Source organism: Phalacrocorax carbo, chromosome 1 (assembly GCF_963921805.1).
Source record: "Phalacrocorax carbo chromosome 1, bPhaCar2.1, whole genome shotgun sequence".
Taxonomy (NCBI): domain Eukaryota; kingdom Metazoa; phylum Chordata; class Aves; order Suliformes; family Phalacrocoracidae; genus Phalacrocorax; species Phalacrocorax carbo.
Window position 1 is genome coordinate 26,383,945 of NC_087513.1, and position 16,389 is coordinate 26,400,333.

A 16,389-nucleotide genomic window follows, 5' to 3' on the forward strand; every position below is an offset into this window, starting at 1 on the left:
TCATGCACTGTTTGGGAAGCCTTGTGCCCAGTGTTATCGCAGACTTCACCCTTCCCATCACTTAGCTGCAGAAAAGGTGCCCAGGCTACGGGTGAGGTTTCTGTGTAGAAAAAGAGCAGGTGTCTATAGAGCTGGTCTCCATCCAGGCTGACTTTGGAGCACTACAGAGACCTGTGATGCTACACAGTGGATTGAGCTGTTGTTGGTTTTTTTTCCCGTTTGTTTGGTGTGGGTTTTTTTAAATTAAAAAAAAAAAAAGAAAAAAGAAAAATTGGGAGATGTTTTGACTGTGGATTGTATGGATTACGTGCACACTGCTACGTTCAGCTGTGGATTACAGCGGTGGATTATAGCTGAATGTAGGGAATTTCACCCTAAGTAATGTAATAAAGGGTAGGAAAAAGTCCTGCCCTTTGTCCAGGAAATCTGGCCACTTAAAGTTTTACCCAAGGAGTGTCCGTGGAAGCTCCCTTAGCCATGCTCCAGCTATCCCGTGTGCTCCAATGGGAGGACTGCCCAGGCTACCGGTGAGGTTGCCTGTGTATCTTCTCATGTCTGGGTTTGAGCTCATGAAGGAACAAATATGGAAAGCTGGGCTAAGGGAGATCGGTTGAGAAGTCCACAGCTGGAACTAGAGATACTGACAGCCCAGGTCGTTTGGTTTTAGGCTTCCCAGTGGTGAGGAAGCACTTCATTAGGTGTAGTCAGGTTATTCTAGGAGCACGAATACAGCTGTCTGAATGGGTGAGCCAGTGTGCTTGCTGGGACAGGCTCAGGGCAAAGGTTCCTCCCTTCTAGAGGAATGTTCATGTGGTGGAGTCCCTTGTTCGGGACTCCTTAAATCCAAAAACATTTGGACATTGTCTTGTAGTGGTCCTCTTCCTAGGCACTGAGGAATGGCATTTATGCACCCCAGATGTTAGTCTGAGAAAAGAGGTTAGAGCTGCACAGTGGCAAATCATCCCTGGCTTCTGTGGTGGGGGTGGGGATTGATACGCCATCCTTGGTTAAGCCCAGGGTTGCTCCTACAGGGGTGTAACAAGTGGCGGAGGTACTTGTATGGTCCTCGTGGGGGCTGCCAGTCGTTGGAGTAAAAAGCAAGCAAGGTATTAAGGACACGCTGAGAAACACCAGGCTCCAGAAGGGCAGGATCTGCGGTTGTCCCTGGGATCTGCGCAGTTTTTCAGTAAAGCAGCTCATTGCCTCTTGTTCAGCTCAAACAGTGAAGGGGATTTCTCATATCACAGCTAAACCAAGAGACTCTAGGTCCAGGAGGTGATAAATCCAGGAGATGGGTTTGAGGTAGCACTTCTCTGAAACTGATTTGGTGCTGGTTCCCTCATTCAAAGATTGTTTGGGGTAGGGCTCCTTTGATATAGGACCAGCCTCCCAGACCAGTGTTTGTGGATGCCCACGACAGTGAGCATCTGTGGTCAGGGTAACCTCACGTGGGCTTGGCTATTCAAATCCTGGGCCAATCTGTGGTCAGAAGGGGGCTGGTTTCATCAGGGGAAAGACCCACATGTCAGGAATGATAAAAGTATTCCCTTCCCTAGTAAGGACTACTGGTAAGTATTCTGGGAAAGAATCCTGTTTTGAGTATCTAACCACTTTTGCTGAAATAGGTCTTAGCTGTAAATTGGAATGCTTTAAAACTTTTTTCTTCCGTTGTGCTCAGGCTATGAGGTGTCTGTTTTTCTAGGGCTTGTTCAAAGAGCCTTAAAATTGATTGACTAGGCTGCTGTGAGTCTGTTCTTTTCCTGTAGTGCTTCAGGATATACATAGGAGAGAGGCTTCTTGGCAAGAAGGGAACATTTAGAGATACTTGCAGCAGTGAAAACTGCTTCGTCCTTTTATTTCCTCTTCCCCTCAGTTTTGCAGGAGTACCTGAAGAAGGGTGGTGTGTTCTTTCTTCTCTGCAGCATAAACTGTAATGAGCCAAATCTTGTTGCAACAAACAACTATGGCGCTGCTCCTTAATGGTTTTCTCAGGTGGCTTAGTGTCAAGGAGAGCAACTGTGTTGGAAAAGGGGTCGTCCCCCACCTGCACTGGGTGTTTCCATCCAGCCCAGTGAATCACCCTGAGTCCGTGGGGCTGTGCCTGTAGCTTTGGGGCTGGGTAAGATTTGCACCATGCAGTCGTGACTTGGGAGTATGGGGGTGCTTTTAGGAGGCAAAATTCACTATTCCTGGTCTTTGGACAAGGTATTGATTCATTTTCCAGCAGGTTGTATGACAAGGTTGTATGAGAAGGAAATTTAGCTACGTTTTCTGTTCTTTATAACAGTTCATTTTGTAAAAGCAACCTGTAAATATAAGGGAAATTATAAAAAGACTGGCTGTTGGTCACAGCGACCGTACAGTTAAATATGATGGATACAGTGATTTTCAAATAGTTTTTGAAGTTTTTACCACAAAAGCATTACATTTAATTCATATGAATTGCTATTATTGAAGTGAGATTGTATCTAAAACTTTAAAACTCGTGTATGGTTGACTACATTCGTTTAAAAAAAAATTGGGATGTCCTAAATACTTCAGAATTTTTATGCATCTGCTTGCTTTTTATTCAGTGCCTCCCCCTTCAATAGTTTCTTGTACATAGATACTATAAAATAGGTACCTTAGAAGTAGATAGCTAGATTTACAGTTAGATAACCGCAGTCTAAATACGTTGTTTGCTCCTGATTGCTCTTTCATCTGCACGTTTACATACCCTGTCAGCTGATTGCTGTCCCAGAAGACCTGAAAATCTTCAGATATTTCCATAATCAATGGGAAAATAAAGTGCTGGTGGGCCCCAGATGCAGGAAAGAGAGCATATGACCTCCTAGGCACCCTCCCTGCCCAAAACTTTATGATTTTGTGATTTCACTAATGCATCCTCCTCCAGACCAGTTTCCTCTCTGGAAGCCACCCCTCTCCCTGGAGCATCTGAGGTTGCATCGTGATCTCGGCTGCGAAAGCTTTCTCTCAGCAGTCCGTGTGTTTCCACAGCGGGTATATCCAAAACCTTAAAATGTAAAGCATATGCTTCCAGTTTGTCTCTGGTAGCCATTTTACAGGAGTACAGTTGTTCTCCTTAAAAATGCTCTGGGACAGTTCACAGGCAGGTATTACCTTTACCTCTTTCCCCCCCGACAGAGCAGTGAGCTCCTGGCAGAGGCAGCCTTCACGCGTGCCGGTGCTATGGTACACGCAGCTGGCAGCATCATCTGCGCTGCCAGTCGTGCTCTGTAAGTGATACAGAGTGTTGTTACCCGCTGTTATACTACAGGAGGAGTTTGATCTCGTCTGTGCGCTAATATTTTATCAAGAGAATTTAATACCGGGTTTGGGGTGGCTCTGCAGCCTGGGAGGTTCAGCAAAGCAGTGTGTCTGGATGTATTGAAAACCTAGAAGATACTTTTTGAAAAGTACAGATAGAGGGGTGGAGTTCATCTTGCTGGAAATAATTTAATGCCCCAGTTTTCTCTGCTGCTGCAGGCTGGGATGGGAAAGGTGATGGCCACTCACACAAGAGGAGGGCAGCTCTGTTACAGAGCTGTGGCATCCTGGTCTTGGTGACTCTGGTATGGTTTAGATGCAGTCATGGCTTGCCTGGAATTGGTGTCAGGGACATTTGTTGCCCTGAAATGTAGTGTTCCTTCAATCTTATTAGGAAAAAAATAGTTCCATGAATAAGTTATTGCAAAACCAGATTGACCCATTCAAGCATGCAGATGTTTTATTTAAGTATTCCTCAAATGTCTATTTATTCAGCATAATGCGTGTATTATGCTGCCTTCTGAAATACGATATATGACTGTCAAACAAAATTGTCAAAACAACCTCGGTTTCTTTGTATGATACACAGAAATAATTACATTTCATGTACAGTACAGATGCATTTTACACAGTCATCAACAGTCATTCACTACCAAAACAGCATTTAAATCACCTAAAACACCAAAAGAATGTGTATTTCCCAAATTCAGACTAAATCGATGATTTTGCATGGGACATATGGAAATAGGAGACAGGACTGGAATTCTGCAAAATCATACTAAATTATTCCTTAAGCTGCATTTTAAAAATGAAAGTACAAGTTGCTTCAGGGGTCTAACTGTTACGCAAGTGTATTGCTGTAGTGTGTTCTTTGTAGTCCATATGAAAAGGAGAATAAAGAGATTTTAAAAGATGCATGACCTGATGGAGTCAGTAGGTTTCCTGGGTTGTATGTAGTCTGTCCCAAACTGGGCTTAGTACCTGCCTTTTTGCATTATTTACCTGATATAACTAGTCAAAAAGTACCATGTGGCATAAAGAAGTTGTTGCAGATTGCTAACATCAAGGCAGTTTTTATACCAATAACTGTTTGCCAGAAGGTGGGGACCAAGCCATTTTTTGTATGGGCGACCGTGGGTAGAAGTAGGATGCAAGTAAAAACACTGGGGCCATTCTGCCTCTCCTTTAAACCCCATTAAAATGCACATAAACCACCAGCTTCAGCAGATCATCTGCAATTTTCCAACAGGGTCGAAGAGAGGAGAGCAATGTCAGGTAATCGACCTCAGCAGAGTTCCTCAGAAGGAGCGTCCCTCTGGGTCAGAGGACAGCCTGTGCTTCTGCTCTCCGTTAAGATTTGGAAGAAATGTAGCTCAGTTTACAGTGAGTAAGTTACTCTGATTTGCAGAAAATGTGGGAAGTCAATTGCAAATTAACCAAGCTTCCGAACAGGTCAATGATAGGATAAAAGAGTAATGTAGACATTATGTACTCCTTTTAACTGCAGTTTAATTCTCATATGTGATATTTTTGTATTTTGCTGTACATACTGTAGCATGATAGTCCACCATCTACTCTTCAATCTCTGTTGACAGGTAGAGAGAAAGACCAGTATTTCTGTGCAGTAAAAAGTGTATCATCTGCAAGTTTCAGTTTTTAGGGGGTATTTTAATCTAAATTTTCAGGTCAGTAGAATGCTAGCAAATACTGTACTGAAACATACACTATTCAAACTATTAAGTAACTGTGTTAATCATTTATTTTAATGGCATCTAATGCATTGAGCCTTTTGATTTATATGCCTATTTTATTTTGCAGACATGCAATTATTTCTGATCCAGTGTTCTGATGTATATATGTATGTATTGATATGCACATATTCCATGTATATTTGATGTATAGCATCTATGGTATGTCATGTGTATAGGAAGCATTATGGTACCTCTCCTAATGTACTCTCGTGAAGAAAAATGACACTTTTTATAAGAAAGGTTTCTGGTAACATCAATGTCTTTTAGAATGAAGCCAAAAAGCCTTGATTAGTAGAGCATTCATATTAGCTTTTAGGTCTGTCCATGTGGGTAAATTCCAGTTGAAATAAATTATATTCCTATAGCTTTGGGACCCAATCCATTATTCTATCAGTGTTCTTAGGTAATTAAATATCCTCACACAATATAAAGTCTCAAATTTTAGGATGCAAGTTTACAGATAATTACAAAAAGAATTCAGCTATCTTTTTTATCTAATATCTTTCGGCATCTTCTAGCATAGCCAATACTCTGGATGCTGCAGAATGTCAACAAGGAAGGTTTGGAGGTAAATGTTAGCTGATCCCTAAAACATTGTAATTTTAATTCAGCTAGATAAATCCTGCAAGAGTACACTGGGACAAGAGGACAAAGGTTCTGAAAATACAGAAGTATACAAGGATGTCTATGGAAGAAAGAAAAGACTGTGTTGATTCACCAGTAGCCTTGAAATCCCAAATAGGATGGTAATGTTGGAGTGGACAACAAACTGTCATAGAAATAGAGGACAGTGGACAAAAAGAGCAATGACTGAAGAGCGCATTCGTGGTGCATGGTTTGGCTGTAAGATTATTTAAATGCTTGCCATTAGAAGTTTATAGTGTAGATGAAGTTGTGTAAAATACCTTAAAAAAACCCAAATCCTGATTCCTGATACAACAGGTGTACAATGACTTATTGCAGTTGTAACAGTATCTAGGAAGCAAGATAAAACAATAGTAAATATTGAACTAACTGAACACCTGTAGTTCACTAATGAGTGTTTGAATAAGAAATACTGCATTTTTCAAAGGGAAGTTATTTGTACAACTACCATGGAACATTAACAATCAGCTTGTTGTAAGTGCACGGAAATGCCCCTTTCTACAGTAATATTTTATCATGCCTAATCTGAAAAACAACAAAAGTAAACTGAGATCACAGCTCCAAATAATTTCAGCATGCATTATGGTTGTCGTTCTTTCAGTCAGTACAAACATATTTCATATGAGCATTTTTTTTCTTTCGTTTTTTGATAGTTTCTCAACAAGTTTGTGGTTTATTAACAGGAAAAAAAAAAGACATGTTATCAAAATGTTTCTCCTTTTGCATTCAGCAGGAACACAGGTTTGTTTCTATTTTTTGTTTTGCTTTTTTTTTTTTTTTTTCTAAAAAGAGCTCTCATGATAAGAAGAAGCATCAATGGGGACATTTCATTGTGCTCATATAGTAAGTCAGGATGGTCACAGAAGATTCCACCGCGTGTCAGTTCAGACAAGGGGTAAGAAACTCCTTTTGGTTCACACGCTACGACACCGAAACCCCACAATGTGTTTTGTTTCTCCTGAACCTCTTGGTCTGCGGCCGCTGGCGCACACGTCAAGGGGCGTTGTCTTTGTCAGCTCTCATTCCTTGCGACTCATTTCTCTCTGCTCGAGCTCAGCTTGCAAGTGGTCTTTATGCTAATTTATAAATAATTCCTTCTTTTATAAAGCAGATACTCTGACAATGTTTCCTCCCGAATACTCGGGAGACTCTGGCCTATCATCTCCTTCAGGTGTGGTGACTGGAGGTGTCGGGATGCTAATTATTGCTGTAGTGACGTAAGGCTGCTCACAGTTTAGTTTAACGCACTCTTCCACTTTGGCATTTAAGCTGGAACGGCTGGAGGAAGAAACAAAAATCCATGAAGAAAGAAAGCCCATGTGCTGCAAACCTCTCATGCGCCTGATTCCACTCCCTCAGCTGGCCACCTCCATCCTGCCCTGTTAGAGAGCTCAAAGCAGCACCACCCCACCACCTTGCGCCTTGGCAGCAGGGGCCCGTGGCTATGTCCACGGACAGGCCCCCTTTCTCCCTTCCTTCCCACCGTTTCAGCACTTCTAAAAGTTTCTGGGCTCATCAGCTAAATGTTTCTGAGCAGGGGAAGTGTTTGAGCTGCTCCTTGGGGAGCAAACTTCACACAGCCAAATGACTCAGCAAAGCGGAAACTAAGTGGTAGTCCCAGTTCCCTAACGATTCCCCTATGCCATGCTTATTTAAGAACATTTTGTATATTATGTATCCTCAAGACACAGTGCTATATGCACTAATAGAGGTTAAGGTGTTTCTGGAGTTGCTGCAACACCTCAGCATCATAAGAAACTTGTAAAACTCCCACTGTTTTGAGGTGAGACTGGCATTTTGTCCTTGTGCTTTTAGCTTGGTATTTTTACCACAAAGCTGGTGCTTTATGTTTTTACATACTCTGTGACTGGAAGTACGGAGCAGGAAAGTCCCCTAGCAGAGAAAGGATGGATCCAGGCAGAATATTTCCTGAAAACCTAAGACAGATTGGAGCTTTGTGCTGGCCGGGAGGTCTCCTTGCTCAACATCTGAAAAACTTCAGTGGCTACAAGCGGCTGGATTATTCATGGAAGTGAAATCCAAACCTAGTAACTACACAAAGCAAGCTACTCAAAATGTAACTTAACAAAACGATCTCTATAGCAACTAGTGCCGAAAACACTTCTTTTTAAAATGGTGGCATGTTTGAGTTCAATAGAAAACACTTCTGTGTCTCCTGAGACTGTTTTCAGAGGTGGTGTTTGGATATACCTGAAAGCCAAATGGTTGACTTGTGAGAGTAGAAAGATGTTCAGTAAGTTACAAACTCTTCAACTGCACTTTCCTCGCTTTTTTAATAACACCTCAACCTAGGAAATACGTTTTTCTTATCCATTTCATATTTTTTATTTAGAAGACTCTTTTGTATGACTATTACACTTACAACTCTGGGAATCTGTTTTATTTCACTGCTTTGTGGAAATGCGAGGAAGTCTCATTTGTCCTGTGCCTCTGAACCAAACCAGTAGAAACAGCAGGGACAGATCATTCTTTCTCTTCCCACTTGCTTGTCTCATATATGAATTGCACATTTTTCTATGCTAAATTTTTCTTGTTTTGTGTTTGTCCATGGCGTATAATATTTGGTGCTTTATTTAATTTGGGGTCCCTGGATGCTATTTGCTGCAGATTTTACACGGTAGTTTGTGCGGAGGGCGTGAGCGGGCAGAAATGGATGTAGAGAGACTATTCTGCTATCTTGGATTAAGCCTGGAGCAAATTAAGTGCAGGATGCGTCAGTACTAGTACCCGTTTTTGGATGACTATTTGACTGTCATCTTTAGCCTCACAGCCTGCCTGCAGAGGCCACAACACCTCTACATCTCTCCTCTAATGAAGAAAGGGGCTTCAGCTCTCCGTGCGCTGATGCATGTGAAGTACCTGTTAGACAGAGGCGTCCTCTCCACACATCTGATCTGGATGGTGCTGAGCTCTTGTACGCTGCCTGGACGGCTGCCAGTGATGGTGGTGTTTGGGATGCGGTAAGTCTTTTTATGTCTTCGTGAGCAGCAAGTGCTGGTAACACCTTGTTGAGATGAGAGAGAGGGGCTGTGGCTGGGGGGTCTATTGACCGTGGAAACCTCCATACAGCTCTCTTCATAGACTTGCTCATCCACAAACTCGTGATTCTAGCCCAGAGGAATCCAACAAAAGGACAAAGCACATGCAGAAAGATAATGAAAGTGAACATAATAATCACGATTGTTTAAAGGCTTAAATTGATGCAACTGAATAAACCGGGGAAGTTAGACAGCTTATTCTTTATTATGGTGTTTAGCCCATATTAGCCTGGGCTGAATACCAACACAAATGTAAACGCTGGAACAAAATGCTCAGAGCTCTAAATAAGAAAACGTTAATCCAAATTATTTTGTAAAATAGCACCTGATTGTAATGTGGTTTGCATTATAAATATCTGTATAATCTATGAAGTGCCACAAAATAGGGGATTATGTTTATTAATAAAAATGCAAGTGGTGTTTATGTAAATGCTCTGAATGTCATCTGGAAATAAATAAGATTTATTGTATTGAACTATAATAAAATAAAAGTCATAAATATTTTCCAGATGAGTTTATAAAGCTTCCTGTTGAGTTACATGTTAGAAATCAGGATCTGAAATCAGCATCTATGTAAAAGAAAAGGATTCAATTAAATAGAAGTTTTGATTAGAGGAGATGAGACAGTTATTTAAAAGCATCCAAAAAGTTCTTTCTTACTGTAGATGGATGTATTGAAAGCAGTTTAGAAGACTAAGCATTTAGTTAAATGAAGTAGTCTTTATTCATGCAATCTTTGCTTAATCCCAGCATAGACGGTAACCTGATAGGGTTGTCATAGAGCTGAATCTGAACCCAAATCCAAGCAAACGGCTGGTTTACGTTGACTCAGTAGGTGATTAGGGAGAGTTTCACACATAGCCGTGATTTCCACATTATCTTTGTGTGCAAAAGGGTGTGAAATAGTGGTGTTGCTTATGGGGCGGGTGAGAACTTTCTACAGTTGTTTTAAAGTGGCAGCGCAAACTAAGCTAAGCGGAGACTAAGATATGTTCATGCAAAGTCTGAGAAAGCCTCCTTTAAAAAGAAAATATCTTTCCAGTTACTGCTGGAATCAGTCTGCATATCCTAGGAAAGGTTTAGGGAGCATATTCTGGGTTGTTCTACACTCTACCCAGTCTCATTCACTTAAAGTTTGTTAGCCTGCTGTGCCTTTGTGGATTAAAATGAGAAATACTATTTTTCACCCTAAAAAACGATGCACTAATTGGAAGGGTGCCCATGTTTTCCAGGAGAATTACAGTACAGTGCTAGTATAAAATATATGAACAAAGTAAAGAGAATAACAACTGTAGCCAAGTGTTTGCGACAAATGGAAATACCTTTATAGGCATGTTATTTTAATTTCCATTTCTTCTGTTCTTCACTCAGACGTAAGTTTGTGTGGAAATGAGTGGTGTTGAAGATTGCCAATTTCAAGAGATATGGAAAGAAAACTTGCTTTAAAATTGACTTCTATAAGGCTTATGTCAGTCACGATCAAGATTTTGAATGTGATCACGCAATGGACATAAAATTCAGAGAGAAATCACCATCTTTAGATTACATTCAGTGCCTTGCAGTATGTTTGCCAAGAACTCTGTTAGTTTTCCAATTAAAAGTAATTTTGTCCTTCCTCGAACTTTTATGGAGCAACCAAGTAAATTCAATTCAACTCAATTCAATTTGTAGGGTCCATTAAAGAGGGTTATTAAGTGAATTTTTCATATAGACTGGAAACATTTTGAAATTATATAATGTCTCAAGTTAATATATTTGATTATACTTATGAATTAACTGTTCTTAAATCAGCTAAAAGTAGCCTGTAAAATATAACTTTCATTGCAATTATTTTCATCATTAATGTAATTTTCACAGAATTCCATAACATTGCCTAGACTGCATTTTTTAGAGTGAAAGAGATCTTATTCTATTGAATTCAAAGTTCCAGAAAAGAGGAAATATGCCCTTGCTTAGTATCATCTGGACTGATGCTTATACCAAACGATATTTCAAAGGATGAGGTGAGGCTAAGAGGGCACCTCACTTTTGCTGTTATACCATGAACCAGCAACTTGCCAGATTTCACAAGCTGAGGGCCCAAAATTTCAAGTTCCCACTAAAATTTTAGGAATGCATGATCTGACCAGGCAGTTGCAGAATACAACTTGGAACTCCTGCACACATTTTTGTGCTCATATGTCATGTGTACATCAAGACCAGTAGCAGGACCCAACAAATAATGAAAAAAGAAAGTAGATTCTATGCAAATTTAGAAAACAAGATAATACGTGTTTTACAGACTTATTCTTTGCTTAAAAAAAAAAAAAAAAAAAAAGAAAAAAAATAGGTTTACATGTTCCACTATTATGGTTAGAGGGAATGTGAAACTTTGGGAGTTGAATCCAGCTCCCACCGAATTAAAAGAATTTTTTTTCCATGATTTCTGTGACAGTTTGACAAGACCTGTGGCTACTACTAGGGTTTTTAAATATGTTTGTAATGTTCAACTGTGGAAAGATTTTTAAGGCAGATCGCTATTATCAGGTTCTAGTACAAAGTATCTCAGAAATGTTCCAGAAGGACCTAGCCTGAATCTTGGCAAAGAAACCACACTGCACCCTCAATAGGAAGCAAGAGATTTTGTCCTGCAGAACATTATATAAAAATGAATACTCCAGAAGTAAGAATGGAGAAGACATAAGCACCTGTGGGATGACATATTACTATCTCAGTGATGTAACAACCGGGCCATTCTATTTACAAAGAAATGCTGTCGAAAGGAGAAAATTAATTTTTTCTATCCATCCATCCATCCATCCATCCATCCATCCATCCATCCATCCATCCATCCATCCATCCATAGTATATTTTAATATAGCAATGACTGTTGTGGGAAAACTTTTTAATCTCTTCTTTTCTGAGAAAGAACAGAAAGATTTTCACATTTATCTCTATCAAATATAGCAGAAGCATCGCTGGGTCTTTTAATGGAAATCTAAAACTAGACTATAAAGGTATGACAAAATAACAAAGTTCCTCTATACAAAATGAAGAGAAACCATATAATTTTTATTTATAATTTTGTATTTATATATTATTTATATTAATTTATAATTTTTTTAACTTATAGAACTACATTTGTAAATGGTAATTTAATGGATGTTGACCAACTTACCTACAATATAAGGTAAATTCTACATAACAATATAACCCCCACAAAGATTAAAAATACAGGGAGATAGTTTTAGCACATCCTATGTGATATTCCAAAATCTACAAAGATTAAATTCAATAAAACTAATATTTATGTTCTTAGTTTCCTTAGGAAATTATAAAAGGGGAAACAATGTGAATTTAGGGATGATTAGAGTTATTGCTGTGATGTTGTCTGTCCAGAAAATTGCTATTAGTAAACATGGTACTTAGTTATTACTGAATCATAATTCTGCTATAGTTTACTATCCTTTATGGCTGTATAATTATTCAGGTATTGACCGGGGAAAAATATAGAGAGCACATAAGTAGTCCTTCTGACTTATAGGGAGTTTCAAGTCTAGATGAGCGTATTTGGGCTGTTACGAATTACATCAGTGATTTCTACAGGGATCTCAGTGTCTAAACTGAAGCCAAAAGACTTTGAAGCTTTGCACCTGCATCTGGATGAAGCACTTGAAGTTTCAAACTAGGATGCCTGGGGATCCTCTTTTAGAGTCACTTCAGTGAGAACTGCATTCACGTCCGAGGAAACACTCAGCAGCTCTCCCTGTACAAAAGCCCAGCCTTTGCCCAGGCAAAAACCTGCTTTGCCTGCACTGAGTAAGTATTGAATATGCAAGGATTGCAAATTGTGGTTTATGAACTGCACTGCAGAAAAGTGCAAATGATAACATTATGGAATGTATGAAAACCATACTGAAGGTCATATATACAGCTTGGCTATACTGATGTCATCTCACTGGTGACAGTATCTTTCACCCTAGATGAGGCTCTCATCCAGGAGCTCTCTGAAATTTATGTGCAACGGGTATAATGCCTTAAAATAAGATTAAATGGCTTTTCTTTTCAGTTAACTGCTTTCATATAAAGGTTTATTAATTAGAAGAAATACTAAAAAACATTCAAAATTAGACTGGTGGTGGAATTTACAGGAAAACACTGTTCACTTTTCTTACCGTAGTTTTTTCCAGGCAGTGAAGCAGGTGGTGGTGCTGCGTTTCAAACGAAGAGCCAGATTTGCTAACAAAGGCCTGTTCTTCTTCACTGGAGGACTGTTAATACATAGAACACTGTATTATTCTCATTTGTGAACAAGAGGGCTCTTATCCAAATATTTGATCAGAACTAATCTGGATTGTACATGGTAGCGTAACTGCAATGCTTCATCTACACAGTATAACCCAAATAATTCTGGACCTGAGCTCTTTTGCATGTTTGTTTTTTAATCAAAATATTGTCTTTCCTTCCCTTGCACCTCCTTTTAAATGTTTCCATCTTAGGTCTTTTATGCATAGGTGGAATAGTACAATTTACAAGTGCAATCAATGTGTAAGCTTTGAATGTTGAATCAATGCATACTTAAAATTATCATAAATTTAACTGACAGTGAAATATTTTTTTCCTTGGAATGTGCCTCATTTAAAGGAAATTAAACATAGTTGTCCTCTTGGGATCATTTCATAGCACTAAAGAATTTGTGGTATTGCTGCTTACACAAAAATTCATGTCAGTGATCCCAATCTGCTGAGTTTGGAAAGCACATAGCAGATGTTACTGACACAGAATGAGGAATTAAGTAGAAAGCATCCACTGTTTATTAATTGCTCTCATAATTATTCACTAGAAAGCAGAAAACTAAATAGGGGAGGAAGTGGGGTAATAGGAAAGATTACAATTCAACTTTAGGATATTTGAAATCTGCATGGCAATCGAGCCATTTGTTTTTTGTAGTTCAAAGATTTGAGTTCTTTCAAGCAGGAGAGGAAGCGAGCGCTCTGACTGCTCATCGTTTGTGCTAGACTGGACGGACAGACAGCCCCTTCCTCCTCTTCTGGCTATAGGTTAAAGCATTCGGCTTTTTAACACGTAGTGAACAGAACGGGCATAGAGGAATCAAAGCCTTCCTGTATCCCTCAGGGAATTGCCTAAATACCAGAAAATGTCAGGGATTAGAAAACACTGTGTCTTCAGTCTTTCTCAGCTGGCTACAGCTCCGAGCAGCCAAGGGGCTGCCTCCAGCGGCACAGGTCGCTGTGGATCCCGGTTCCAGCTGCTGCCTATGGCTCCCGCTGCTGGTCCTGGTTTCCTCAGCAGGGGTAAGGCGGGAATTTGCTCCAGGTAACATTAGATTTCAATGAGTTTGAGGTAATCACCAAGATTCTCCTTAGAGCAAAGTAGGGGCTTCCAGGGAACACTTTTCACTCTGCAACACCCCTCTGTGCAAATGGTACCCCAGAGCTACCTCTTTCCCTCACTTGACAGCGAAGCCTGGTTCTGTCACCTATGTTCTACTTCTCTAAAGCCAAATGAGATAAATCCAACCTACCTTCTAAGAGACAAATACTGTACTGTATTACTGAGGCCTTCTACATGCTCTAACTCTAAAAATGTGGGTTACCCTTGAATCCAGCATTTCTATCTGGCCATTTCCCTCATCTTTTAATACCTGGTCATCAACTCTTATTAGCTTCCTTTAACAATAGTAATTGTCCAATTTATCCTTCCTTAATCTACCTTTAAAGATAACATTGCCTAAAGACCCAAGCTGACTTGCCCTGGTGATAAATAGAATAAGCTACCGCTGGGCTGTCATTAAGCTGTTTCTCTGGAGGTGGAGGATATGAAAACATTACCTGCTGCAGCTGGTTGCTCAGTAAGCCATTTCGTTTGCTCTGCATGTAGGCATTAGCGCTCCCACTCTTTGCTGCACGAATTCGAGCAAGTCTGGCTTTCTGTGTAAACAGACAAAAAGAAGAGTGTCACTTGTACTGGTATCCATTATCCTGTTTATCTAAAACTGCTAATTGGAATCAGCTGCTTATGAATACCAATAAAATAACCACTGAAAGGTTGCATTGCATCTGTCCTCCAGGTGGAGCAAATCATAAGTGCCTACCTATTTAAAATGCAAATGACAGAAGTTTTTATTTGTTCACATGCATCAGGTAATAAGAACAACGATTTTGGAGAAGGGATTAGGCAGATCAGCATGGAAGTGCCACCTCCTTTTTTTGCATTGCTGCAACTGTGCCACTCATTATGCCTTGCGGATCAGGAACATGGGCATCCATCTCAGCTGCTCCTGCAGTGAAAATCTCTTTAAAGGGGAGGAAACGGTTCAGAAAAACATAGTATTGCAACTGCTGTGAGCTGGTTTCTCAGAGCTTTCTAAGATTTTAGAATAGCAGAATATGATAGTGTTCTTTATGCTGCCTCCCAGCTAAGTTCCTGAATGCTTGCCAGGCCTTTTAAAAGCCTTTTTACCTCTTCATGTCTATTGATATAATCAGACTTAATACTTGTCATGATTGGTAATAATCTGTCCATAACCTGTTTTTTTTCAGAGACTTCAGGCATCAGATTGCTGGGAGAGATTTGAGATTTCTCAGCTGAACTTCATTGCTTGTGAAGGTGACTTTCATCCCAGAGTAGAAGATGGCTCTCATCCCAGAGTAGAAGGTGGCTCAGTGAAAGACACTTTGCATCCACTGACTTTTGTACAACAGTTAAAAGCCAACATTAGGGGAAAACGTGAAGAAAAGACTCTCTCCACCATTAATATGGAAAACAGAAATTTTTATGGAATTTCTAGGATGGCATCCTGGTTCTGTAATATTTGTGGCTGGTTATATGTGTAAGAAGGAGTCTGGGTTTATCTTCATGCATTGATTTCTGATTCTGAAAGCCAAATGGTGAGCAGCATGTGGAGTTGAATGGCTGCTGAAGCACAAGAGACAGAGTGAAGAGCTTGAAAAACTGACTTTGATATATTAATAGGGATTCTCATATCTGATAATTACTCTGTTGATATTTTCAGAAAATAGAGGGAGTATTCCCCCTCCCCCCTCCAATTTCTGTGGCATTAAATGTCAGCATGAAATGCTTGAGAATCCCTGAACACTTATAGAGGGAAGCAGCCTGGTCACTGCAGCCGCCCAGTCTCTCTGGCATGATTAATAGTTAGCTGACTATGAGGAATGACTCAACACCACGCTTCTTTGCACTCACAGCCTCGAACTCACACATCTTCTCAACAGTGAGCCAAGAAATTCATGACAGCTAACAGCAAGCATGGCTAGAATCTGGCTTATGTTATATGTCATGTATTTATTATCTTTTAATTGTTCTGAAAGAAAATAAGTTAATGCTGTGCCTGTGTGCATCACTGAGTCACAAACCTCACGAGCGGCTGCTGCCTGATTTGGTGATATATTGGCCATTTTAGGGTAACACGTTGGTTTGTCACCTTCCTCAGTGCGCACAGCCTCTCCAGCCGTGCAGGTAATGCAGCTTATTCTAGCGGTAACGAGCAAAGCGTGCGGGTCACCTGCACAGTGCCTCTGCACAGCTGAATTCCTACCTTCCCCTTCCTCCTGTTGGCACTGAAAGGACACCTGCAGCCCCACACTCCATCGCCTTGGGTGGGTCCCCAGAAACTGAACTGGGGTAGATGTCCAGTCAGGGCTCTT

General features: G+C 40.2%; 1 protein-coding gene across 1 annotated transcript in view; it reads right to left on the reverse strand.

Moving 5' to 3' along the window:
* Positions 1-3,709: 3,709 nt before the first annotated feature.
* The window catches only part of KCND2 (potassium voltage-gated channel subfamily D member 2), a 286,011-nt gene continuing 273,331 nt past the window's right edge, over positions 3,710-16,389 (reverse strand). The window contains exons 4-7 of the mRNA XM_064446725.1: positions 14,554-14,652; positions 12,877-12,972; positions 8,544-8,791; positions 3,710-6,941 (exon numbers count right to left, since the gene is read on the reverse strand). Coding sequence (XP_064302795.1) covers positions 6,764-6,941; positions 8,544-8,791; positions 12,877-12,972; positions 14,554-14,652 — 621 coding nt within the window. The 3' untranslated portion in view covers positions 3,710-6,763. The remainder of the gene's footprint in view (positions 6,942-8,543; positions 8,792-12,876; positions 12,973-14,553; positions 14,653-16,389) is intronic.